General features: G+C 37.1%; 1 protein-coding gene across 1 annotated transcript in view; it reads right to left on the bottom strand.

Moving 5' to 3' along the window:
* Nucleotides 1–26,679, bottom strand: part of LOC139711332 (uncharacterized) — a 35,196-nt gene extending 8,517 nt beyond the window's left edge. Inside the window, exons 1-3 of the mRNA XM_071623230.1 lie at nt 26,571–26,679; nt 19,800–19,908; nt 1,699–1,938 (exon numbers count right to left, since the gene is read on the bottom strand). Coding sequence (XP_071479331.1) covers nt 1,699–1,938; nt 19,800–19,872 — 313 coding nt within the window. The 5' untranslated portion in view covers nt 19,873–19,908; nt 26,571–26,679. The remainder of the gene's footprint in view (nt 1–1,698; nt 1,939–19,799; nt 19,909–26,570) is intronic.
* Nucleotides 26,680–27,072: the final 393 nt, after the last annotated feature.

Here is a 27,072-nt window from a genome sequence, read left to right on the forward strand (position 1 = left end):
AAAAATCGTGTAGACGTAGGGTGATTTTATTTTGTTTTGTTTTATTTGTTTTGCATTATTGTAACTCTTCGTATAGGAAAGATTTCATTGATTGATCTGAAGATGATGTTGTCGTTTTTATAGAAAAAGAAAAGAGAGAAAAATGGAACTATTAAAATATTAATTTGCCCCAGACAATACTTCGATCAATTCAGACCATAATGAATGAAATACGAATCAAACATTATCATACGTTGTCATGATAAATGTCTCCACGAGGGAGCTAAAGATGATAATGAAGTGTGAAGAAAGAACCAGCTCGGCACCCGTTACCGAATATTGCTTTTCACCCCTACTCGTTGAAAAATTAAAACATTCGATGTATCATGAAAATGCAACACAGACTTGATTTTTAGTGCAACGTCACAATGCATTTCAGTTGTCAGTGTGAATTTGAATGAACCTTTTCCGTTACCACTTCACCTTTACTTCCCTAACTCAAAGTATAACACCCCCATCAGACTGTTGCATCATCTGCTTCTGGTTCTCTTGTCTCCAAAGTCACTGAAAAATACAATTTACTTTTGCTCTGTATTTATGCACCTTGAGTCCTCTATACAGTGGATATGGCGCATAATACTGTATAATGATAATGATAAGAATAATGATAATAACAATAATAATGATGATAATGATGATAATATTATTACTGCTACTAATAATAATAGTGATAATAATAATTATAATAATAATAATTTTATTATTACTATTAGTATCATTATTATTATCATTATTATTATTATTATTATTATTATCATCATCATCATCATCATCATCATCATTATTTAACATCCCCTTACCATTGTGTCAGCTGATTAGATGAAGGAGAAATCAAGTCTCTCTATTTTTTTTTTTTTTACTGAATCTCGATCTCATCCTACCCCTTGGGTTCTGACTCATTTCATTGTTATAAATGTATAGATCCTTCACCGGTCACGAAAATAGTTATTTTGGTTGTATAAACCCAGTCTTTAATGTATTTATTGTAATTTTTGGTTTAGTCTGGGTTTTTTTTTCTCATACCGACTTGTTGGTCCTTCAAAGCTTTTAAAGCATGGGTCACAATGTGTTCATGAAAAACACATCTGGCATTATTACTTTCCCCCACAGGGGGAAATAAAGGTGGAACCGCGAGAAGAAAGAATAGGAGGTAATGTGGGATATTGGGAATGCTTGGACAACAACAACAACCAAATATGTCATAATGCACACAACGCCGAAACACACAACGGTAAAGATGTCCTCGAGGCCAGTTTGTCAGAGCCAAAGCCTTCATACAATATTCATTATCGTGTTCTTGCGATAACATCATTCGTCGCAATTCATGGGCGTTGGTTCGAATTTCACCAGGGTGTTGTGGAGATTGTATGGCCTATTCTTTTCATATCACGTTTCTGTGGTTATCTGTACGATTGGGTGGTATGCTGGAAGGTTAATTGATGTTTCCTGTTGTTATGTTGCTATTTTTAGTTCTATTTAGCTATACGAAGACTGAACCACGCTATATAAGACCGATCAAAGGCCAGGAAGCAATAAAAGACAAAAAAGAACGAAACTTGTTATGAAAGGGATTGTAAGTTGGTCACTAACCAGTGAAGGATGAAACAGGAAGGAAAGGTGGTGACAATTAAGTAAAACAAGACGTGAAAAGGTACCGACCTGTCTTGAAAGTATTTCGGAGGCGCTCCAGAAGGGACGGTTGGTAGGTAACCGTGTGGTAGTGCTGGTATGTCAGGAGACGACGGGGTTGCTTCCTGGTCGCATGCTCCAAGAGCCATCGGGCAAGCAAAGAGACGGGATTGAACCGAGCGAGGTAACCGATAACTGCAACGACATATGCCACCAACGTCGCCATACCACTTGCAGCATTTTGACCAAGGAACCTCAGGCCTTCCCATACTACAATAAAAACAAGAGTGAACACACACACACACACACACAAAAAAAAAAATGATTTAGAAAATGTATAGGCTGGCTGTTCAAAAGCGATGATTAGGATGGCGCCCTATAGGCCTACGCCTCTTTATATTTCATGTTTGATAGGAAAGATTTGTCAACTTGACGACTTTGCTTTGAAACAATGTCTGTACACTTGACATCACTAGTGAATAAGCGAGATGGACAGTAACTCATCATCCATCACCAATAATAGCAAAGACAAGGCCAGTATCGACGACCTAGAACAGCTAGTATACCAATACGTTGCGGCAGGCCAGCCTATAATTAAGCTATAGCTGGTTTCTCATTAATACGCTGCCAAGGTTAAGTAGAGGGAAAGAAAGTACTATGGATTTATACTGAAATGATTATGGGACATTTTTGTTATCAGTCCCAAATGTTGTTGGTATTTGAGATGGTCACTCTTCTCCCGTTTGTATGGGACCAGAACTCGAAATTTGAAGTATAAAACGAAGAGCAACAATGCTCGTGAAAAAGTGATTATTCAGATATCCGATAGCAGGTATTTTTTTACGAATGATTCAGTATAGAGTCGTCAAGGTCTGACGAGAACTAAATTGTTCTCCTAATCTTTCATCATGTTCATATTACATTTACAATAGGACAGAATGAAATTTTTATGACTCTCGTCGAAATATTGCAGAGAATAATGAACTTTGGCACTCTGTGAAGTGAAGGAAGGCAATATTCTTGACATTGATTCAGTAAAAAACTCACCGACCGTGAAGAATGTTTTTAGGGATGGAAACCAGAGATATCACTGACTGTGGTTCATACCCCAGCCAAACACTGCTTACTGTGGAAAGTATGGTAACTAATTTTTACTTGCCTATATCCCAATGGAAACTTATGCCAATCTCTGATGAAACAATAAGTTATGCGATCTACGAGATTTCTGTGCCATTTTACATTTAAAAAACGGTGTTACCCTGGCGATGCATCATTCAACACTGACATCTGATTAGAGTCACATTTGCTATATTTGGTTTTAAAAATGCAATTATGGCATGTGTTTAGCATATCTACATTTAATTACCGTGGAAATTCATGTTTGCTAAATTTCAAGTTAATAACTGACAAACTTACAAGATTATTTAAAAGAAAAAAAAAAACGAGTAACCGACTGACCATCTGACCGCCCGCCCTGCATTGTACAGGTTGTATCCAGTACTTATACTCCCTTACACATTTTGTGTGTGCGGGGTATATGATATTTTGTAAGCAAGCGCAAATGTCCGTAGGACACTGTATCAGATTATCTCCTTACATTTCCTCTCCTTTTTTTCCACTTTCATTCAAATTTTCTGTGAACCGTTTCGATGATTTTATACAATGCAAGACATTCCCTCGGGCAAATAATACTTCCAAGGTCCAAGCGGATAGATGACTCTGAAATACAGTTAATTGAGAAAAGCGACTGTACCTACTCATATAGCCTACTCATATAGCAGGCAGTAGGCATGGTAGGGGAGATAATTACTACTGCACAGACACAGGCAAAGCAAAGAAAGTCCATATGAGATGATAATATGAATAGGGAATGGTCACGACTGCTATCATATCAAAAAAAAAAAAAAATGAAATAAAAAAATCACGTAAGGTGGTAGATGAGACGCTCTATTCAACCCGGCTTCGAAAGCGTCTCATCTTTCACCGAATACAATATTTATATAATATTGACTGGCCTCGAGGGAGATACCAGAAAATATTGCCCAAACTCAGTGCGGGCAATATTTATCTGGTATCTCCCTCAAGGCCAGTCGATATCATAATCATTACCTACCCCCTAGTTAAATTAGGAAAATATGTGAAAACGGCAATACACTATAATATAGATCAAGTAGTAAAGTAGTAAAGAGTACGGCAGAGTTATGATACAGTAATGGCAATGATTTGGTCTTTCAGGAAAAGCAAATGGTGCAACACGTTGTGCGAGGAAGCGATCTGTTCAAATCATCGACATAGTATTATACAACCATGTGTTAACAGTTGCTTATTGAGCACCTACACACCACACCAATTCGATGGACGTCAGTGGTCTATTGAATAAAGTATAATGAATGCATATGATGCATGGTAAGTCGCATTGACACGAAAAAATCTGGATCTGTACCAGAATCTATTACCAAAAAAGTCCCTTTCTTCGATTCTTGCATAACAGGTCACTGCGACTAAATTCAAACATGACACGAGATACACAATTGCAATGAATCATCAAAATACAAAGGATATGACATAAAGACAAATTTAGATATTGACATTTATATACATAGTATTTAAGCGAAATATGTATTTCACTGCTTTCAAGAACGGATTATTTAACTCCAGGTGAAAATTTTTGGCTGAAGAGATTAAACTTGATAGAATCCTAATTTGTGTGTTATTAATTGGTTCACGGAACGGGTGTGAGTCGATTTCAAACACAAAACTGCAAATGGACGAGGCGCTGAATGCGTTCAACTTAACCCTAATATAGCAGGCGAATCCGCGGCAGTGCGTATCTCGACCTGTTGAAAATAACGATGTGTTTCATATTTTTCTTATCATCGCTTGTGAGCTACTGGCGATGTAAACTATTCGTAGCCGAAACTTTGTGAACACAACAGCATATACCCGGAATCCAAACCAAAACAAAGTAATTACATGTAGCTTAAATATAGCACGAAACAAAACAAATTTAGATGGCAACGTGGCTTTTCTCTACCAAGAAAGCCCCTGAGAAAATTATTCAATAAAAGTTCACTACACTCATATATGAATGCGTGTTGCTGGCGCCGACTCACTCCAGTTGCCATGGTGATATGTGGTTTTCGTTGGCGCGTGCTGTCGACTGAGAGTCTTTGTCAGACGATGCATCTTAGAAAAAAAAAACATAGGGTAGTTTGTTTGTTTGTTAATTTTGCTTTTGTTTTCTTTTGGAAGGGGATGTTCAGTTCTTTACGACGGAAAAAAAAATCAATGACGTGAGCAAAACTCCAATCTCTTTCATTCTTGGAGGGCGCTGATCTCCCTTGTGAGGGAATTTCTTGGAATAGTGAAGGAGAATGACATGACAAGAGTATAGACATTTTACACAAAAACACGAGCATTGGAATACAATGTATGCGGAAGTTTAGGGCGTGATCGTATAGGGCATTGGCCCTAACTCATACTGACAGCTTCTTCTCTGCACAATTACTCATGGAGAGTCAATGAAATGAAGGTAAGGTTTATGTACTTTGCTTTTGTATTTATTTCTATTAATAAAATGTATAATATCATATGTTAAATAAGTAATTATGTTCACTATGGTAGAGGCAGATAAATTTAAATGGCCTGTTGAAAAAACGAAAATAAAACTGTAAGTATCAGTAGTAACTCCATAATCCGTAAATCCTCAGTAATACATTTATATAAAATTGCGACAATGAAGACAATATATATGTGTGTGCATGTGTGTGTGTCTGTGTGTGTATGTGTGTGTGTGTGTTTACACCGTAAAGGGATACGAGTACTATTCTGACTACAGACAGTGGCCAAGAAAGAATCAATGAATAAATAAGATGGATAAACCCTCACATTTATACCAAAGAGCTATATAGAGATAAAAGCAGTCAACTGTTCGCAAAGCGATAATTGTTTGTTTGTTTTTTGTTTCGTTTTGTTGTTTGTCGTTTCTAAGCAGATCAATACACTCTATACATCTCATAAAGTCAAAAAGACTCAAGGCCTATTATCAAATCGATTGTTATCTGTGTCTTGGACTGACGATTGGTCCCACATTTTTTTTTCTGCGTAAAAACTTACACTCTGAATATTAGTATACGTGTACAAGAATAGAAAGATAATAGACTCATTTGCGCGGAAAAGGTTAGATTAATCACCCAGAAGCTGAAGCCTCGCATGCTGACAATCTAAATTGACACAAGCGACTCATAACAAGTCAAGACGAAAACGTAGCAGAAAGCTAGAGATACAGAGATGTAAATGTGAATACATGTTTTCCTCTTCTTTAAGTATTAATGAAATCGCACACAAATCGGCAATACTTCCCGTCTCGATTTGCTATCTTCTTGTACTTCATTTCTAACGACGTGCCTTTATCACGTCGACTGAATAAAGAACAAAATTGTGGATGCAAAACATGTAGGCTCGGTCATCTTAAATATATCCCATCTTCTATCTTTATACACGGTGCGATGCTCGTTGTATTGTCATAGATGTCTGGATTGAAGTCACGATGATATGCCAAAAATAAGACTTCAGTAACGACAGTTCGTGAGGATGAACTGATGCAATAATTATGTGCGCGGCCGTCCTCAAGCAAACAAGAACTTCATTCGAATAATTGTGTTTCATGGACATCTCATTGGCAAAGAGCACGAGTAAACAATCTCTTCCGAGTCTTTTTATTTGTGTGTGTGTGCGTATGTGTGTGTTTTCTTGTGTTTTTCCTGCATTTTGTAGGGCCTATAGCCTGTAATAGTTGTCACTTCATTCTTGGCATATGGCAATATTTGTGTCTCCTTTTACACTTTATCGTTTGCACAGACAGTTTGTATATGCTACAGACGTACGTTAGTATACGCTGTCGAGTGCATCGTCACCTTTGAACACAAGGGACGTCTTTATACCAGCTATACACACATCATGCAACGTTTCTATGGAAACAGGAACGAAATCGTGCTGCAATCATCTTCATCATCACACACACCACAAGATAATTGCTTGCGCACTCGCAAGCGGAACCAAAACACATTGGGCAACAAGTATCGTGGTGACTTGCAGCGAGTTCGCTAGGTCCAGTGGCGTTATTCAAGCTGAGTGAAGGCTGACGGTGTGCATGCTGGCGTCATCCGCATGACATGTGCTAACACGGAGAAAAAGTTACCGTCCGCCAGAATACACAATGAAACAGAAAACAAAACAAAATACTTGTCTAGAGGTATTCATATTGAAAAACGGAGAGAGAAGATAAAGTGAGAGGAAAAACCACATAAGGGTCAAATGCCAGGACATAGATAGGAGAGTACAAAGCAGGAAGAAAGACAGAAGAATAGGGGAGGAAAAGGGAGCAAAAGTGAAGAGTGAAAAAAAGAAAGAAAGAGAAGAAAAGAGAGTTGAAGAGAAGAGAAGAGTGGAGATGAGAGGACAAGATAAGAAAACAGTGAAGAGCCAAGGGGAAAAAACGGCTGGTGGTCTTGTAAATCGATTATTGATTTGATGATTTGCCTGCCATTATATCAAATGCGAAATTAATCAAAGGTGCCTATATTGTCTATATAATATTGTTATTTATGTTTATTACGATTCGTTTCTTATTACGAAAGTTACACGGCCAGATAAGGTTAGCAAGATGGTATGATATCCGAAGAACACACTTTAGTATCCATTATTCACTCTGATGGACTACAAACAGTTCGAAAAACAAAATGAAACAAACAAAACACAAGGCAAGTGCCAAAATGTGTCTTGCCCATTCGCGTAGAAGAAATTAATGTTTTTCTAACTCCCGGAAATTCATTGACCCAGCCTATGACTTTTGACCTTGTGGTGACCGTCAACTTCCGAAGGGACATTTACCAGCCAAGTTTGGTCACAAACGGACAAATGGATCAAAAGTTATGAGCCATAATTGAAACGCGCCGTAAAAACTTAGCATTGGTCCCTTAAAGTAAGTTGACCCCTGTCTGTGACCTTTTACCTTGTGGTGACCTTCAACTCCCCAAAGGACATCTTTCATTCAAGTTTGGTCACAAACGGACAAATGGATCAAAAGTTATGAGCCATAATTGAAACGCGCCGTAAAAACTTGATATTGGGCCCCAAAAGTTCGTTGACCCCTACCTGTGCCCTCTGACCTTGAGGTGACCTTCAACTTCCCAAGGGACATCTACCATCCAAGTTTGGTCACAAACAGACATATACATCAAAATTAGTTATGAGCCATAATCGAAACGCGCGGTAAAAACTTAACATTGGGCTCTAAAGTCATTGACCTCTGCCTGTGACCTTTGACCTTGAGAGGACCTTCATGTTTGGTAAACTGTGTAACTTTTCACAACAACTTTTCCCTTCAAGTTTGATTGAAATTGAAGTCCTCAGTAGAGAGTAAGTCAAGTTTTTGTAGCGTTACGGACCGACGACACGGACGGACAGACACCTCGGGGTCCGGTGGGCTCGACAAAAACAAGTCAAGTTTGTCCCAAAAGAATGCTCTTATAACGTTCTAACAAACAAAAACAAGGTAGTAAACCTAAATTCGTGGCTATATAGTATTTTCTGGTTTCTGTTCACAATTTACGAGACAAGCCAGTAATTATCATATCGCATTCAAATTCATACTGCTGTGTTTTATTCCGAAGGATATGTACAAACTTCAATTCCTCTCTTGTCAAAACATGTGCTCCAAAACCAATATACAATTGTACTACACACAGTATCGCTGATAGCCCTCGACTTCGATGCCGTCTTAATAATTGTCGATATGAATATGTCAGCAGGTCCACATAATAGTTATTATCATTATTATTATTTTGTTGTTGCTAGGACACATGGTGATGATTCCGATGATAGAGATGACTAGCTTTATGATCATCACAACGAGAATACCAGCTACTAAGTTGTATAATTTTATTATCTACAATCTGATACCCATCGCAGTTTGAAAAAGAAAGGCGTCAATTTGTCTTTGTAATGTGATTTATACAGAAAGGCTATGCATGACTACCAAAATAACTATGGCTCCACTCTGTGCACAGGATTCATCGGAGAGTCCTACAAAAATGACTCAAAGCATTTTTGTCGAAGTTGGGAGTAGTATTGAAATAGGGGCCTACTTCGTTCTCTCTATTCTTTCAATGTGCATTTTTTTAAATATTTTTCTTTCCCCTCCCCCCCCCCCTTACTGCTTTTCGCTTTCAAAATGTATTTCCGGCGATCAAATGATTTCCATTTGCCACTTCTGAGAACTTTGTTGGCTCAAAACACATTTATTTACGACGGGCCAAAGTACTGGAATTCACTTCCCAGTAACATTACAACAGCTCAATCTCTGAATTCTTTCAAGAATAAATTAAAATCATTTTTATTGAAATTTTACAACATCCAACAGAGTTAGTTTCCCTTTATCATCTCAGTCAAGTCATCATTCTTTTTTACATAAGTCCTAAGTATGTCCCTGTCTGTGTTCTAAATATAACGATGTGTTTTTCTTTTTCTCCTGCATTTTTACCAACATAACTACGTATAAAAAATGTTTTGCATTACATTCAATCCAGCTTGTATTTTATCACTTATTTTACATTATGAAATCTAGATTGCTTGCGTCCACGATGGCACATGCTGTAGTTCCCTCTTTTTTTCTCCCTTTTTTTCCTCTCTTTTTTCCTCTTTTTTTTCTTTCCTTTTCTCTCTTTCTCCTCTTCCCAATCATTTTCATGTCAGTTGACATCAGTTCGTTTATTGTGTTTTATATTGATGTTTTGTGTATTTTCTGAGGGTCCCATATCGTACAAGCTTTGCTTATTAGTGGGACCCTCCACTTCCATCCTCATCCTTAGTTGACTTGCATTATACGCTTTATGTATTTAACAAAGATGTAATCGCATCTACTTTTCATTTTCATAATTTTCTTATGTACCTCTTCAAATTTTGTTCTGTATCACAAATATCCCGTGTATATGCAAATGAACATAATTTCTTTGTTCATTTTGATGGAGGTGAAAATAAAGTTGAAAGTTGAAAGTTGAAAGTTGAAAGAGTTGCCTGAGACAGCTAACGTTAAAATGTTGTCTGAAAATACGTACGGGGTGCTGCTTGGAAACCTTAAAGTGGATGAACCCATCTGCCCGGCAGTGATCAGGAATGGCCGAGGATGATTACAGGACGCCCCATTGATAATTTGATTTTAGGTCAAACGGCTGGCTATAATTCTATTGCCTGACTTCATGGGCCGAGAACCAATTCTTCCCACCTTGTGGACCAGGTCAAATATGCACGGGTGCAAGCAGAAAAAGATCACGTGTATCCGGACTGAAGCAAAAGACAGCGTAGCTTTCGGGAAAGTGAATCAGTGGTAAAGTACACAGTACGGGATTGCGCCCCTGTTAGAATAAGTAATCGCTTGAGGAGAAGGCACCGAATAGAATGGTCAGGACCTGGACTAGAGATAGAGAAATCGCAGTTCACCAGGCATGTCAAATATGTTATCATGGAGTCAACCATAAGCAACACGTGCCAGGCAGAAATGATATCAAACGCCTGGAAGTCAGACTACAATAATTAGCTTTCCGTTATTGCCGTCTTCCATTACAGTGAATTCTTCAAACATGATTAAATCCCTGTTACTTATGCCTGTGATGATCCTATAATGCACAATACACTCCGATGGTAAAGGCGCCAAGTAAAGCACTATTCATGCGAGTGGAGGAGATCGACACGATAACATCTTGAGAGGCTACGTGACGAGATAAGGCGTAAATCTCCTGTTACATGCACTGCAAAATACAAAATTGAATGCACTATATATAAGCAATGAACTTTCATATGTGGCAGACTTTTGTCACCAACAATGAAGACGATATCTTGTAAGTTAAAGATGTCAAAAGTACCATCTACTCATTTCATTTCAAAACACAAAACACTTTTAACATACTCGTGTGGGTTTCATGATTTATCAGACGTCTCGGCAAAGGAAAGCAACACTGGTATTTTTTTTTTTTTTTTGATTTTGCTGTTCTCTTCAATTTTTCCACGGAAATATATGTTTTATTCTTAAATATTTTGCGTGCCATATACGAGATAATAAGTTGTTTAGTATGCTTGTTCACGCTTTCACGCGAAGCGTGATTAACGTTCTTCGAGCCATTGCCTTACGATGCCACTGACATCCTGCGGAGTGAACGGTTGCCGATGGTAACAACAGATTTCATTAAACCGTCATCCCACACTCGAAGATTAGCTCAACACTAGCGTGCTTTAAAAGGATTTTTATCTTATCAAACAGTTCGAAGCCCACTGGCGCGTAAAAGTGATTCCACCATCCTTTAATTGCAAGGGTGCTGTCTCTGCCAATCTCTTAAGCTGCCATGGTTAAATACGACACTCCCCCAACTTTTTAGATGAATGCCGCCACTGAGATAAAATAAATGATTAAGCAGCTTTACCGAAAAAAAAAAACCTTTCCTTTTCATCAAATCTGTCGATCATGGTATGGCGGATATACTCGTAAGTTTCCTAGCCATAGTATTCGCTTTAATGCTATGAATTTAAATATATTCCCATAATATGTTATATTATGTTTTATAAAATGGGTTCAAGAATGTAGCCAATTGGAAGCGCTGAAATGAGTCACGTGTGCGTGCATTAATTTTTACTATCATGCACGGCCTTGCAAAAAAGCGTAAAGTCACTGACGTCACAATGTTTACACTAGCAGTGCGCACTTAATCAGTTGTTACAAGTGCGTCGCGCGCTACCATACGCGCTGTCAATCCTGTAAACAACTTCTCGTTCAGGCTGCCAGCCGGCCTTTCTTGTGCACAACAATCATATTTTGGCGTACGTATACGCTTATACGCACAGTACTTAAATGTGCGGGATTTCCGAGTGCTACGTGCGTAAATGTTTGGGACGAACATCCTCGGACGTCTTGACCCACAAAGGTACGTGAAAAACACTGAAAATGCTGTTAGTTTTCGAATTTTCGACCCATTTTATAAAACAAATGATGCACAGGATTATATGCCTACACTAACGCACTCTATCCTGTGCATCATTAATCCCATTTCTAAAGTTCAAGTTGATAATACTATCATTGAGGACAAGTCTGAAATTGCCGAGATTTTTAACTCATACTTTTCAAAGATAGGTTCAAACTTAGCACAAACTATTACTCCAAGTGATAAATCATTTTACGAATTTCTTTCCTCACCAAACGACCACTCAATTTTTTTCAAACCAATTGACAGGCAAGAATTAATCAAAATTGTACTTCAGCTCAAAGCAAACAAAGCCCCTGGCTATGATGACATTGGCAATGTCCTTATCAAACACATTATACATTGTATAGCAGATCCTTTATTGTTTTTATATAACCTTTCATTACAATCTGGTCAAGTACCATCTAAAATGAAACTCGCGAAGGTGACTCCAATATTTAAGAAAGGAGACAAATTATGTATCAGCAACTATCGCCCAATATCTTTGTTAACTTCGTTATCAAAAATCTTAGAGAAAATTGTTCATTCAAGGACAACTACCTTCCTTGAATCTCACAACATCATATCTGACTCCCAATTTGGCTTTAGAGAAAAACATAACACAACTCATGCCATTCTAAGTTTAATAAATACCATATCAGCTTCAATCGAAAAATCCTGTCATACTATCGGTTTGTTCTTAGATTTTTCTAAAGCATTCGATACTATAAATCACGACATTCTGTTATACAAACTTGCGCACTATGGTATTAGAGGTAAGGCTCTGGAATGGTTCGAAAGTTATCTTTCTGGAAGAAAGCAATTTGTTACCATTGATGGATATAATTCGTCTACGGTACCAATCACGTGTGGAGTTCCCCAAGGAAGCCTTCTTGGTCCACTGCTATTCTCTATTTATGTAAATGATATTCGATGTTCTTCGAGTGTTCTCTCTTTTATCCTTTTTGCTGATGATTCAAACGTATTCTATACTCACAGTGATCCTAATAAGTTAGTAGAAGTTTTAAATGTAGAACTTGCACATGTAACAAATTGGATAAAAGCAAATAAATTATCTTTAAATAAACAAAAAACCAATTACATGTTATTCAGTAACTCTGTTAAACAACTTCCTGACCAAGTGATATTTGATAATTCTGTTATTAAAGAAGTCAAGATTACAAAATTTCTCGGTATTACAATTGACAATAAGCTAACTTGGAATTGTCATATTGATAATATTTGTAAGATAGTTTCAAGAAATATTGGTATCATTAATCACGTTAAACGGATTCTCCCCAAGTCAGTGCTTCTTATGTTATATTCAACTCTTATTCTTCCTTACCTTAATTATGGCGTAATGGCATGGGGAAATGCAATACAAACTAAAATGGACAGGGTGCTCCTCTTGCAGAAAAGAGCGATGCGTTTGATATGCAATACCGCTTATAGATCACACACTGATGTTTTGTTTAAAGAAAACCGTATTCTTAAGATTACTGATTTATATCGTCTTCAGCTGGGTTGTTTTATGTACAATGTAGAAATTAACGCTACTCCTGCTGTATTTAAGGAAATGTTTCGAAAAAATAATGTTATACATAATTACTCAACAAGGTATGCGAATGATTATCATCTTCCTAAAAATAGAACCAGTTTTGCTAACAGAAATTTTATGTTTACTGGTCCTAAGCTTTGGAATTCCTTTGATCGTTCACTAAAACAAGCTCAGAGCTTGAATAGCTTTAAGTATAAGCTCAAAAATGTGTTTCTTGATAAGTATTAATAAACAGTTTTATGGTAATTAAACGTATGTATATTTAAATCAATGTTTTCTAGAAGTATTTCATTAAGTATACTCGGAAGGTCATCTTCTGTTTCATTCATTATTCTAATGGTACACTGTATATAATGTACACTGTAAACACTTTATACATAAACTTATGCTTTGTAACATATACATGACTTGTTTGTATATCCATAGTACGGTTCATGTGCCCTTGTAAATAGTGTATATAATTATGGTGTTTTTGTTATATTTCACTCAGCCTTATCTTTGATATCATTTTGTCTATAATCTGTAGGGGGACTACATTTAACAAGCAGTGCTTCTAAGTAGTCCCCTCCACATTTGTATATGGTGTTATTCTATCTCAGAATATCACTATATCTTGTATATACATGTAACATACTGTGTATAGTTTTGATATAATGTCCACTATGTGTTATACCCTGTATATTCTATCATATAATGTCCACCATGTGGAATATGAATAAATTTCATTTCATTTCATTTCATTTCATTTCATTTCATTTCATTTCATTTCATTTCATCATTTGTATAACATTGCATTATCAGTATATATTATATTATGTAATATTATAATGTATTATATAATATTATATTGTATTACATTATATTATATTATATTGTATTATATTATATTATATTATTTTGTATATTATATCACATTATATCAACATTGATACAGTATTATGTTCCTAGATGACACGCTATTCTCCATACCAGTCTCGACATAACGATAATTGTCACGCGCTTGTAACTACAGCACATGGCAAAATAGTGACAATTATTGACCAGCTAGAGTCAAGATAGACAAACAAACATTGGGGGCGCTCTCACCTCTTAATGCATGTCAGTCAAAGTAATATAAGATGAGATTGTTGTGGCGCCCAAAATCGATAAACAAAGTATCTATCGATGCAAAGCACACGCATTATACACATGCAAACACACAATATGATATTATGATTATATATTATTATGATTCGAATGATATTACGTGTATACATACAGTGGCCGCTGAGCATCTGAACGTTTACATATATATACAATGTATGTATATACATTCATATATTCTAGTACATTCATATAGCGCTGATTGATAATCCTTCCATTATGTTTCCCTCAAGGTATATTTTTACTATTTTTTTTTAAATGAATTGAATGATTCCTATCTTTGAAAACGGAGAACAAGCCCTATCCAGGGAGATAAAGAAGGTCTGTCCTTGCACGATTAATACATTGTTCAGACATCCTTTCACGTCCTGTTTTTTTCAACCTCTCTCAATGTCTGTAATGATTCCCGGTGGATAAGCTTGAGATGCTTGGGTAAGAAAAGCCTCTCGATGTGTTTGGATGCGGTCTTAGCGATCAGCCGTTCGCTAATGGATAGCCTCGAAGAAACGAGTAACAGGGGCGAGTCCGTGTAACACAATCCTCTACAGGCAGAGGGTGGTGTTTGGTGTCTTGACGTTCATGTCACAAGAGAGGCGCAGAGCTTGTTCTTATTTTTGTTTCATTTTGTTCCCCTGTTTCCGTTCTTCTTCTTCCTCTTGTTTTAGTTTAGTTTCTTTCGTTATTGTCTGTGAGACAAATGACTTGGATCTAATGCAGAACAATCCACCTTCATCCCTGGGAACGTATCTAGGGTTTAACAGATCCAAATGCAACGAACAATAAATTTCCCACTCTATTGTGGATGTAAAGAGCTTGGGTCACAAATCTGCTGATAAAGATGTGCCCAGACTGCAAAAATTACTTCACGAGAGTCGTTTCTGGAAAAAAAAGAAGAAGATGTGATGTTTGCTACAGTAATACATTATGCAATGTAGTATAAAGTGATATGATTTGATATAATATGGAGTGACAAATATAACATAGTATAACATAATATGCTATGATATGATATAATACAATATGATATAATATAATATGATATGATATAATATAATATAATATAATATAATATAATATAATATAATATAATATAATATTGTTATATTATATTATTTCGAGATTATGCTTGCTATCAGTACTCACACGTAATTCAACCGGAAAAACTGAGTAATTGAAAGCATTGTAATATACATCGCAAGTTCCCTATGACCGTGAGAATTGAGGAAAGGGTTGAGAAAGAGGAACTAAGGTAAACATGGCAAATAAGTTATATGACTTAGTAATAAGGTATATGACTTAGTAAACCTCGAGACACAAGAGGAGAAAACTTTGGGAGAAACGGATCACAAATCCCGAGAAGCAAGAGAAAAATGCATCGTAATCCAATATGGTACTAAGTACAAATATTGCATAAACAAAGAAATATTGCTTTGAAAATATAATATTCATAGAGAATTTATATTGGAGTACACCAGATTTGAAAGGGTATGTTAAAAGACTTCGCGAAAACGTGAATGAGAGAGTGACTGAGAGATTACTGGTTTTCATTTCAACTGAATCCTTGCAGCCTGCACAAGACTTTTCAGGGAAGCTCGTCGCGTCAGATTGTCAGCACGGATAATGCAGGGGCTTTGTTGACGCACTAGTTCGCAGACAGTTAGACGATGCAAGAACGTTCCTGCTTAGTACAACATTATTGCAATAATTGGTATAGGCTACTGAAAAACATTGGTGCATCACAGAGATTTGTAAATAGATTCAAAATATCACTGCTGAATTATCATTTCGGCATCCATTGGTCAGCTTAATTCCACCTGTCGGTTGATGTGATTACGAAGATATACAAGCTTAAATTGGCTCAGAATATCAGGAAATCCCTAAAGTACAAACGGATATATACTGTGATGACTTAAGATAATTTATAGTCCTTCGAAGCACACGGAATAACAGGCTTTCAGTTCATTATCCCGATGTAAATGCCTCCCATCACTCTCCAATTATAAGGCATTAAGCAATGAGCTATTCCTGTGAGATGCATACGCCTCACAATGGACAATAGAAAGCAGGATGTATACCCATATATTCTTCTTTGCTGTATTGGGTATAAAAAAAGGATGATGTTAAAAAGAATCACGCAGACAGGAGTCTCTTAATGCATAGAATTCTTTTTGCAACGCAGGAGCAAGAAGCTCCTTAACCCTCTGTCTGCCACATTCATTTTCTGGCTATGTGTGTCAAATTAGTGCGCATTTAAATCACTGGTATAGAAAGGGTTAATTGGTAGGAGAGTATGCGCAATAGAAGTTAATGTACCTTATTATTTATATCAAACAAACAACACACACACACACACACACACACACACACACACACACACACACACACAACATGAATTCATCGACCAGGCTGTCATGTCAGGTTTTTCTAGGTCTATCCTGTGGGAAGTATTCATCCTGAATTAAAGGACATAATCTCAGACCAGTTTAAAGTTGGTATAAAAAGAAAGAGTGTACCATTTTATCACCACTGCACCGACGGTGAAAATTAAATAAAAATTTAATAAAATTGTAAGAAAGTTATGAAATTTTCTACATCTTAATTTGCAAAACAGAGTATGCAAACAAGTGAGCTGATGATGTCATCACCTCACAGTTTTTCATTAATCGTGTACAAAATAATGACGAAAACTTTTCTACTAAACAAGTGTAAAAATGTATAACGCGCCATATGACGAGTTGTTAGGCGATGTCATTATTCATATTGACTGTTTAAGAACAGTTTTTTTAATGAAAATTGGTGAAATTTCACAAGTTTATAACTTCCCTAATTTTTACCTCTATTTAATGAAATTTTCACTGCTGTGCTTTAAGACTTTTACTCTTTCTTTTCCGAAAGACTTTTATTTGGTCCTCTCTTTAAGCATGCTAAACAGACGTACGGTAATGTGCACAAATTGAATGTAATAACATGATATCATAATGATATTTCGTAGAAAGATGGACACAAGTTTCTATCACGGTGATCTTCATTTTACTTGTGTGTTCAAAATATGTACATTAGCTGCTCCGAAATATTTTCAGAGGCAATACTACTTGAATTGTTTTGGTTGTTTTGATATCTTACACGGTGTTTTAGATATATGTTCAAAAGAATATTTAAAACGTAAGGGATCAGAACTATCACTATAGTGGATATGACACTTGTCTAGCAATCAGGAGGTCGTTGGTTCGAGTCCACAAGCTATTTAAATTATAACGAGATATTCAATTGATTTAAGTGTCCCATCCAAGTACCCATAAGTGCAAGAAAGGAATATAAAAGAAACCATTTATATTGCCGCTAGATACACCCCCTGTGTCGAATTCTTACAAAAATATCGTTAAGCTTCAGAATTTTACTTGATTTGATATTCTGATGTTGTCTGTGCATGATTTACTAAGTCTTGTATGTATATTGTTTCATTCACTCTCTAATTCTAATTGTATATAACTTGATTTGTGTGATTCATATGCATGATAATGTTCTGGCCATGTATTTTCATGACGTATAAACCCATGTGAAACAACAAGCATGGCGTCTTTGGAAAGCAGTTTTTGTACAAAATAATGAATCGACTAACACTGCGAGATAATATAAAAAGCGAGCAATTTGTATGAATGAATGAATAAATAAATAAATAAAATAAATGGATAAACCGAGTATTATACGCATATCACTATCTTGGCTATTACTGTAATGCTAAAACGCTGAACGATCCGTGTTTATTCACGTCGATGTAGGGCAATTTGTCAATTAGTTGCAGTAAATGAACCTTACGTCTCAGAGCGTGCTTTTCCAAGTAACCTTGGCAATCGTTATCCTCAGAAAGCAATTAGCAAAACGGATATATTACGGGGTCCTACGAGGGGAGATTTACGTATGCCTTGAGGATAGCGGATGTCTGTCGGACGGGTTCAGAACACTCGCGTGGTCTATGATTGATAAAGGTTGAGGAACCTGACGCATGGGAAGTTTAAAAAGTAATTGTGGTTGTTCGTATTTGCTGTCACTCTCTGAAAATAAGATCGTGAATAGGATCCAGAGTGACAGCAAAACTACACTCCCTCTCGGCAAAACAATCCTCTTCATTCTTTATAGGGACAGAAGTTCATGTTCGAACAACATCCTACAAACTAATCAAACTTGAGGCGCAAAAGCAACAACAACAACAGTTAATGTCGCTGACTCATCGAAAGCCAAGGTAGGTTTACCATCTACGCTCGACAAAACGTTACAGTGTGTAGAACGGAGCCAAAAACTGATAATGTAAAGGAGGCCCGGAAAACGCCAAACAATCAGGACTTCGGAGTTGCGATAGTTAATACAAGCACTATAATGATTATAAACTCAACAACAACCACCACCGCCACCACCACCACCACCACAACAACAACAACAACAGCAACTACAACAACAACAACAATATATATATATATATATATATATATATATATATATATATAATAATAATAATAATAATAATAATGATTTCATTTATATGGCGCTTCATACTGGCGTTTCTAAGCGCACTGGTGCTATTCATACAAAAAGACTAGAAAACACAATAACACTAACAAAACCAGCATATTAACAGTAATAAAAGAAGAAGAAAAAAAAATCATGATTATGATACAGTGATACAATAATGAATAAATGACTGTGTGCGCCTCTAGGAAAAAAAAACAATTATAACTGATTAAACAGGTGAGTTTTGAGAAGAATTCTAAATGATTCAATAGATGAGACATTCTGAGTATAAAGAGGGAGTTTATTCTAAAGGGTGGGGGCAATGGAAGAGAAGGATCGGTCACCATAACGGGTTTTTGTTCGTGGGCCATGAAGTAATTGGAGAGAGGAAGATGAACGGAGGAGTCTGGCAGAAGAGGAGGAGCGAAGAGAGACTAGGTTTTGAAGATATGTGGGTGCAAGATTACGTATGATTTTGTACGTCAGAAGTAGGATCTTGAAAGTAATACGGGAACGGACCGGTAGCCAATGGAGTGAGCGGAGAACAGGAAATATATATATATATATGTATATATATATATATATATATATATATATATATATATATATATCGCGATAGTGTTAAATAAATTTCCTCTTGACGACACTATTTGGACAAAGTGCCCTGAACCATATTCAACGTGTACACCGCAATAAAAACGATTCTCTGTTTACAATGGGAAAAATTTTCCATGCAATCACCTCTGTCCTTGGGTAGCTGGTTGGTGCTTACGCTGATGCATATATAGCTTTCCTTTCCACACGGAAATGTTAAGTGAGCAATAATCACGATTCTGTGATACGGTGTGCCAATAACATAATCATGATTGTTCAAATGAAAGAGCAAAGGGGATGGGATGGGGATATCAACTGACCTTTGATCCGGATGTCGATGGATGGAGGTGTGCGATGATACTGTCTTTTCCGCTTTGGTTTTCCTGTCCCCATCTCACCGTTGTGACAGTATTGCTATACTCCAAGAAGCTGCAACAAACCAAAAAACAGAGCATAATAATTCAAATAACGGCGAACGTGCAGAATAAAGTTCTTATCGTAATGAAGGAAACGTTTTTTGACCTTGCCAAGAACTATTCATTTGCTTGTTGCATTTTTTCCATCTGAGAGGATGGCTGGATAGCCCATATTCAGCTGCACTAGCTGGTCTTCCATGAGGTCCAGTTGAATAAGATATGAGGTTGGACCACTTCACCGGGTTATGCACCCTGTTCTTTGCGATAAAGGGAGCTGGATCTGGAGTACGTGAATAAGCATTGACTCTCTCACACACGGGACCTCCATTTTATGTCCTACATCCGAACGACAGAGTGTTTTGCCTCTTGGTAGAGGGGACGGCATGACTACACACAACATTGCTCAGTCCAGACTCGCGGGTATACGAACCTGGGTCGCTTGGATCGGAGGCAGACGCGCTACCGACTGAGCCAAAATCACCGCCCTCAACAGTAAATTTGACTTCTGTTTTTCATGTAGTTTCAAAAAGAAATTTTATTTATGCATGAAAATAAAGTTGTCGCAATTTGCACATTTATGGATAAAACAGGCGCACATTGTTATACACTCATAATAAGTGTTTATTTCCTCCAATGCTTATATGAAAATTAAAAAGGGAAGAAAGTCGGGGCTGAGAGGAGGAATAGCAGGAGAGAGAGACATAATGATAATAAAAGAAGAGATAGTAGAGAATAGTTAACTATACCACTAAGAAAGTTCATCGCAATTTTCAAATCACTCTATGCATTTATTCATCGCAAAGAGCAGGGTGCTACCCGGTGAAGTGGTCCCGCCACATACCCACACAAGAAAGAAGGGCGGATGATGCCGACCCCTCGTGGTTCGCCCCAGGTGATACCAATAGGTGGGGTTTTTTTGTCCTTTCATGAGAAATTCACTCATCCGAGCATATTTTGTCAAAATCTCGATAGTCTACAGTGCTTAGTTTCATAATTAAGATTTGCTTGTCGAGTACATCAGACGTCTGTCGCAGTGAAGTGCATAATGACTATAGCAGGGAGAGGCAATTAGTCCATCAACACGCTAGCGCTATTATCTGCAGCCTTGTTCGAGATAAAATAATCTGTTCCCTCTCGCTAAGTGCATCGAGGTTTATGCACCAACAGGTATGATAAGCAAAATTCCATTTGATTGCCTCATTGCTAGAGTTTTGAGCACACATACCCTGGATATGTCCAAACAACAGACGTCATGACTGTGATTTTTCCCCTCAGCTGCATGTGCCATGCCTTTCATTTGACAATAACATTAATACGAAAACCTTTCAAACAGTCGCAAAGGAGCAGAAAAGAAAAAAAAGTAACCCACTCTACCACTAAGAATGAATAAGAGTTTAACTTGTTCAAGTAAATGAAAACATGAAAAACGTTTAATGGAAAAGCATCACCGCTGCCGCAATTATGAAACTAAGGGTTAAACAGAGCGCAGCGAGAAATCTTACAGATATAACAGATATATCGAAGCCTAGAAACAGTGAACTTTGCAGATGAAAATCTTGGACGAGATTCCCACAAAACGGTTGTTATGATTAGAGGCGAAAATAAGGAAAAAACGGTATTTCTTATCCGGAAATCCCTACGGTACTTAGACTTTGCCGTAGGGTACTTTCTTAGGCCTAAATATTTGATATCATCATAGATAGCATTTGCAAAACAAATACAAAAATATAACCCACGGATATAGACACGTATAAAAAAAAAAACAGGAAAATTTTCAAGCTGCACTGGCTGGCAATAATTGAATTGCATTTATTGTAAATGCAAAAGATAAAGCGTGAGATATGGCTAATTCTGGTATTACAGTTCTTCTAGTACTACATAGAGCTTTAAGATTATCAAAGCATAAATTAATTGATTGTGTCGCATTCCAAAATTAAACGGGTGCATAAGTTTGCTATGTACTTTGGAGAATACCACCAGATGCAAGAATTAATGAATAATGGTCAACGGCATTACCAAAAAGCCACCATTCAAATAAGATAAGATGAAACTAACCAGAACCACATCCTAACAGTATACTATTTTAGGCTGGGGTGATTTCTTACAGCATCTTTTTCATTATTATTATTATTTTTTTTTTTGCTATTCTAGTGTGTATCACTTGTGTTATACAAACGTGTTCGAACATACATGTAATTAGCTAATTTTGTCGGTATTGTTGTTGTTTCTTTTTGATTCCTTCTTTCTCGGTTTTTTTTTTTTTTGACCGACGATAATATAGTTTCATATCTACTCTTTAAAGACCAGTAACTTTCAAGAGTTCACCCTAAATTTCCATTCAGTGGGTATCCAGTTTACCGTATGTCTTCAAGGAGAGAAATATTATGCTAAAAAGGAGAAAGACACAGTGAAATGAAACACAATGTATTGCTCACACATTCCTCCGCACACACGACGTTGTCACTTTTCTCCTTGAAAAAAGAAAGAAGGATATAGATGAAGTGAGATACTGACACAATTTGAATTTCTTTTGTCAATACCTGTCACACTTTGATGAGATCGTGTGAGATGGTACCGCGTGAAGGCTGCGAATCAATGTCTACAATGCGAGATGAGTACTGTAGATACGCACTCGCTCACGTCTCCCCCACACACGACGCACGAACGTGCACCCCAAAGAGAGGAAAAAGTAGCACACTTCGTCAGCGTCACTATTAAAAAAAGGGAGGCAGGGAATACCGGTTGCGATGACAACCAGCCTCGAGTTATTAACCATTGTAGCCATAAGGAAGGTAGGTGGCATCAATTATTGTATACGTTTGTAGACAGTTTTTTCTTCTTCTTCTTCTTCTTTCTGACTCCTCAGATCGTGCCGAGTAAAGCATATAATACTGCAAACCATGGATCTAAATATACTTCGTTGGGTAAGATGACTATACTGGAGTGTGGATGAGCGGAAGAGAAGGACTTGAGGAAAGAAAAAAAAATCCCTCTTTTATTCAAAGGTTTTGTTTCATCCACTTCAAAAAAAAAAACAATATTTTCCATTCTATATGGCTGAGCTATTTCCGTTTGATGGGGTTCTGGCATTTCGGAGTATCCCCTGGGAAGCATTAACGGCGATGATGTCAGCAAATCAGACAAATTATTATGAATAGTAAATTAAGTCTAGACGGTTGCCATGGAAGCATCGTTGAATTGGTGGATATACTTGACATGTATCAAAAAAGTTTTCGAACTTAAAAAGCCATAGAATAATCCATGATTTTGGTCAAATTTAGGTAGAAAATGAATTAGAATTCCTATAGTGTTGACAGCGTAAAATGCAGTAAAATCATAATGAAATGAGTGAAATGTGATATCAATGAATATCACAATGTCAAACAAGTCCTGCATGCAGTCAACGAAGTACGAAAGAAAAACAATCAAACATTGACCATCACTATACCCCCCCCCCCCCCTTATACCATTTTCAACTGCAGCGAAGGTATTTCATGTTCAAATAGGTCCAATATTTTGTTTTTATTTTTGTTTGTTTGTTTGTTTATTTGTTTTTGGCAGAAGCGACATTTCCAATTGATTTCCCCCATTGGTGTCGTATACAGACACAAACACTCATAAGCACACATACGCCAACACACGCTCACACAAAAATGTTATAGAAATTATGTTTTTGGTCGATATTCCAGGTCTTGCAACCTTTCCTCCGAAGGTCGCCGCTGCCGGGTTATTACAAGATTACAATAAATAATGTGATGCGAAGGATATATCATGTTTTTATTGCTTGAACGTGAAAAGAAGGGTAATTGGGTGCAGACTCGTGATGTGCAATTCCACGGGAACCTTGCAAGGTGCTGAAATCACCATCTCTTCCGATCTAAATAATTATTATGTGCTCGGTTGAGACATATATCACAGATTTGTGAAAAAGAAAATTGATATACATGTGATTAAAAAATATGATTCGGTTTGCTCTTGGTAAAACCTCTGGTATTTTGTTAGTCTAACAGTAATTTTAAGTGCATTCGAACATGAACATGGTGGAGAAGAGCACTTTGCATTGGTTCACGTGACTGTAAAATCGGTGCTTTTCAGTGATATCATTCGGGTTGGATAAACAAACAATAGACTTTTATTATGCAAATTCAGTCTTCTTTCCTATTATTCTCACTGTCTGCTTCTATCTACAAATTGATTATGACTGCGCGTAGCAATATGCACATCATACACACACAGACGCGCGCGCGCACACACACACACATATATATGTATATATATATATATATATATATACATATATATATATATACATATATATATATATATATTGTATGTATATATATATGTGTGTGTGTGTGTGTGCGTGCGTAAATATACATGTATTATATACGTGTATATACATAATCATAGATACAAGCAGAGAGAACAAAAAAGTGGAAAAGATGATTATTTGAATTTCGACTACAGCGCTTTCTACCGTATTTCAACATTGATGATGTGAACATTAAGTATTTGATTATCTTTTTTTTTTGGTTGAAAAAAATTGAAGCTGGAAAATCAAAACCTATTTCATGAATTGTAGAAAATAGCACAACCTCTACATTGTTTGTTCTATCAAAGTGTAATTAAAAATGAATTTGTTGGTACTTTGCATTATTAAAAATCAGTAATTCTGTGGAAAGGCGCAATAATATTTCAAACGCATTCACTAAAATCAAGAGACCAGTTTTGATTCAGTATTTTTTTTTTTTTTGGGGGGGGGGGGGGGGGGGGGCGGGGGGTTAAGGCAGTTTTGTGATATTGTTTTTGTGAGTGTTTCAAAACCGTGTCTAAAAGGCTACTAACCTGGAAGAGAAATGCTACTGTAAGAATGCACAGTGAAAACAAGCGGACATTCCACATTCCCACTGAAACATAATTAGAGTTATAATGACACAAGTATAATATATATACATATATATATATATATATATATATATATATATTGTATATATATGCATGTATATATACATATATATATATTATATATAGTATACATATATATGTATATATATATACTGTATATATATATATATATATATATATATATTATACGAATAATTTATGAGTTGTGAGTGCATAGGGCACGAATATCGCACGAGGCGCGAGATGAGCCACTGGTCTATTCAACAAGGCGCGTAGCGCCGCGTTGAATAGACCAGTGGCGAATCTCGCGCCGAGTGCGGTATTACGTGCCCCAATGCACGAACAAAATCATAAATTATTCGTTTTATACAACACCTTGTCCACAATCACAATACAAAATTAGTGACCGCCAACTCAGGAAGGCCCAAAAATAAATGTAACAATTAGGCAGAGAATTGTAAACCACCCTGTGTACTGCTTTCAAACACTCGTCATGATTCGACCACACAGTCACAGGAATCACGAACTCCGCAGGGTCTATACCCATTCTACGCTAACGTTAGATCGAGTTAGGCCTGACTGTTAGGTCGATCTGAGATGTCGGTAGATCTAGTAGTAGGTCTAGACTTTGTCTATTTCCGAAAATGATTTTGTATAAAAACACAGAAAAATAATCAAATTACGGTTTCGATCAACTTGAAATGAAGTCTTAATGTTGGGATCACTGTGGTCCACGTAGCAGATCAGAGTCAAAAGTAAAAACACAGCAGTAGGTGTAAAGGCCGCGATACATGCAACTAGCTAGGTAAAGTAACTGCGCGTACACGTTAACGTTGCAGTACTCGTACTCCGCCGCGCCTGGTCTGTGAGACTTACCGGCAGCGCAGCGCAGCCGGCCAGCACGTACACTGTACAATGTAGTTTGCTGGCGCTTTGCTACGGGTGTGAGCCACAGAACTCTGTGAGCGGCCATACATTAGTAGCCCCCCGCGAAGCCGTGCTATAGTACCTTCGAGCCGTGCTATAGGCCCATGCCAGGGGCCTATTGTATGGCTGTCACTCTCAATGAGTTTGATAGGTATTTTCTATTGAATGTCATGTGACATGTTCTTGGCCAATCACAATTCGACATCATTCTGAGGTGTTGTATAAATATATATATATGTACATGTAATCATACACAGATTGTGTGTACTAATTATGCTGTATACGTATTAGCATGTTAATCTAAATAGCTCCCATTGAATGGCATGGCAGCAGGATTTAATCAAGCCCACAGCATGTTAGGTATATTTTCAGTCTCTCTCTCTCTCTCTCTCTCTCTCTCTCTTTCTGTGCATGCTTATATGCATATAATACATATATATATATATATATATATATATATATATATATATACATAAATATATGTGCCTCTGTCTTTTATCCAAATGTTTAGGTATACTTAACCATTTGTACCGAGTGGCACAGAAGACCTGCATAGAATTGTAAACAATATCTAAAGCAGCTGCGATAGAAAGTTTGTATAGTGAAAAACTTCAGGGAGGGGGTTGGAGGGCTCGGAAAAAGTGATAGGTTGGTATCACTGGTTTAAAGAAAAAAACAGACACAACAATTAAAAACTAAACTGTGTCAAAAGAAACTAAACTACCTGCGAATGCAAAGTACATATTGATTTCTTTTCCCGCTCAATCAAAATGTCTACTATGTGCGTGTATGAACACCAGCATGGAATTCTTAAATTGAGGTGTAAAATTAAGGCATACATACCTGCTACTCACGCTCTTTCATGCACCGCCATGGACACCTGGCGAAGTCAGCCTGGTACGAAGCTATCTCCGCTTCATTCACAACAGTTCTAACGTCGCACGAATTCACAATCTGTTTGGCACTAATGCGGTTGTTTGTAAGGTGTCTCTCCCCTTCTTCCAGTAGCGTTACTCCCACCTTCCCGCCGTCGCGTAGCCATGAAACAACAAGTATCTACATCTTGACGAAGATTGCCATGCAACACCTGCGCACAGATTTTGTCATTTCAGAATGAAATGGCCTGATCACCTTCATTAGTAGCCGTTTGTGTTCGAAGAGCTGTCGTATAGGGCGATTTGTGTACTGTTTTTCGTCTCCTACACGACACGAGTGTAGAATGGGCGCGTAGAGGAGCGGAAAACGTTCGCCTGTTGCTTGCAACCTGCTGATGTCATTTCCAACCACCACGTATTCATCATGAACAAACACGTGCCAGTCGCCAGAGCTACGCTAATTGTGAGTG

This window comes from Diadema antillarum, unplaced genomic scaffold, assembly GCF_040938485.1.
Source record: "Diadema antillarum isolate AM-2024a unplaced genomic scaffold, OU_Dant_1.0 seq00001648_RagTag, whole genome shotgun sequence".
NCBI lineage: Eukaryota > Metazoa > Echinodermata > Echinoidea > Diadematoida > Diadematidae > Diadema > Diadema antillarum.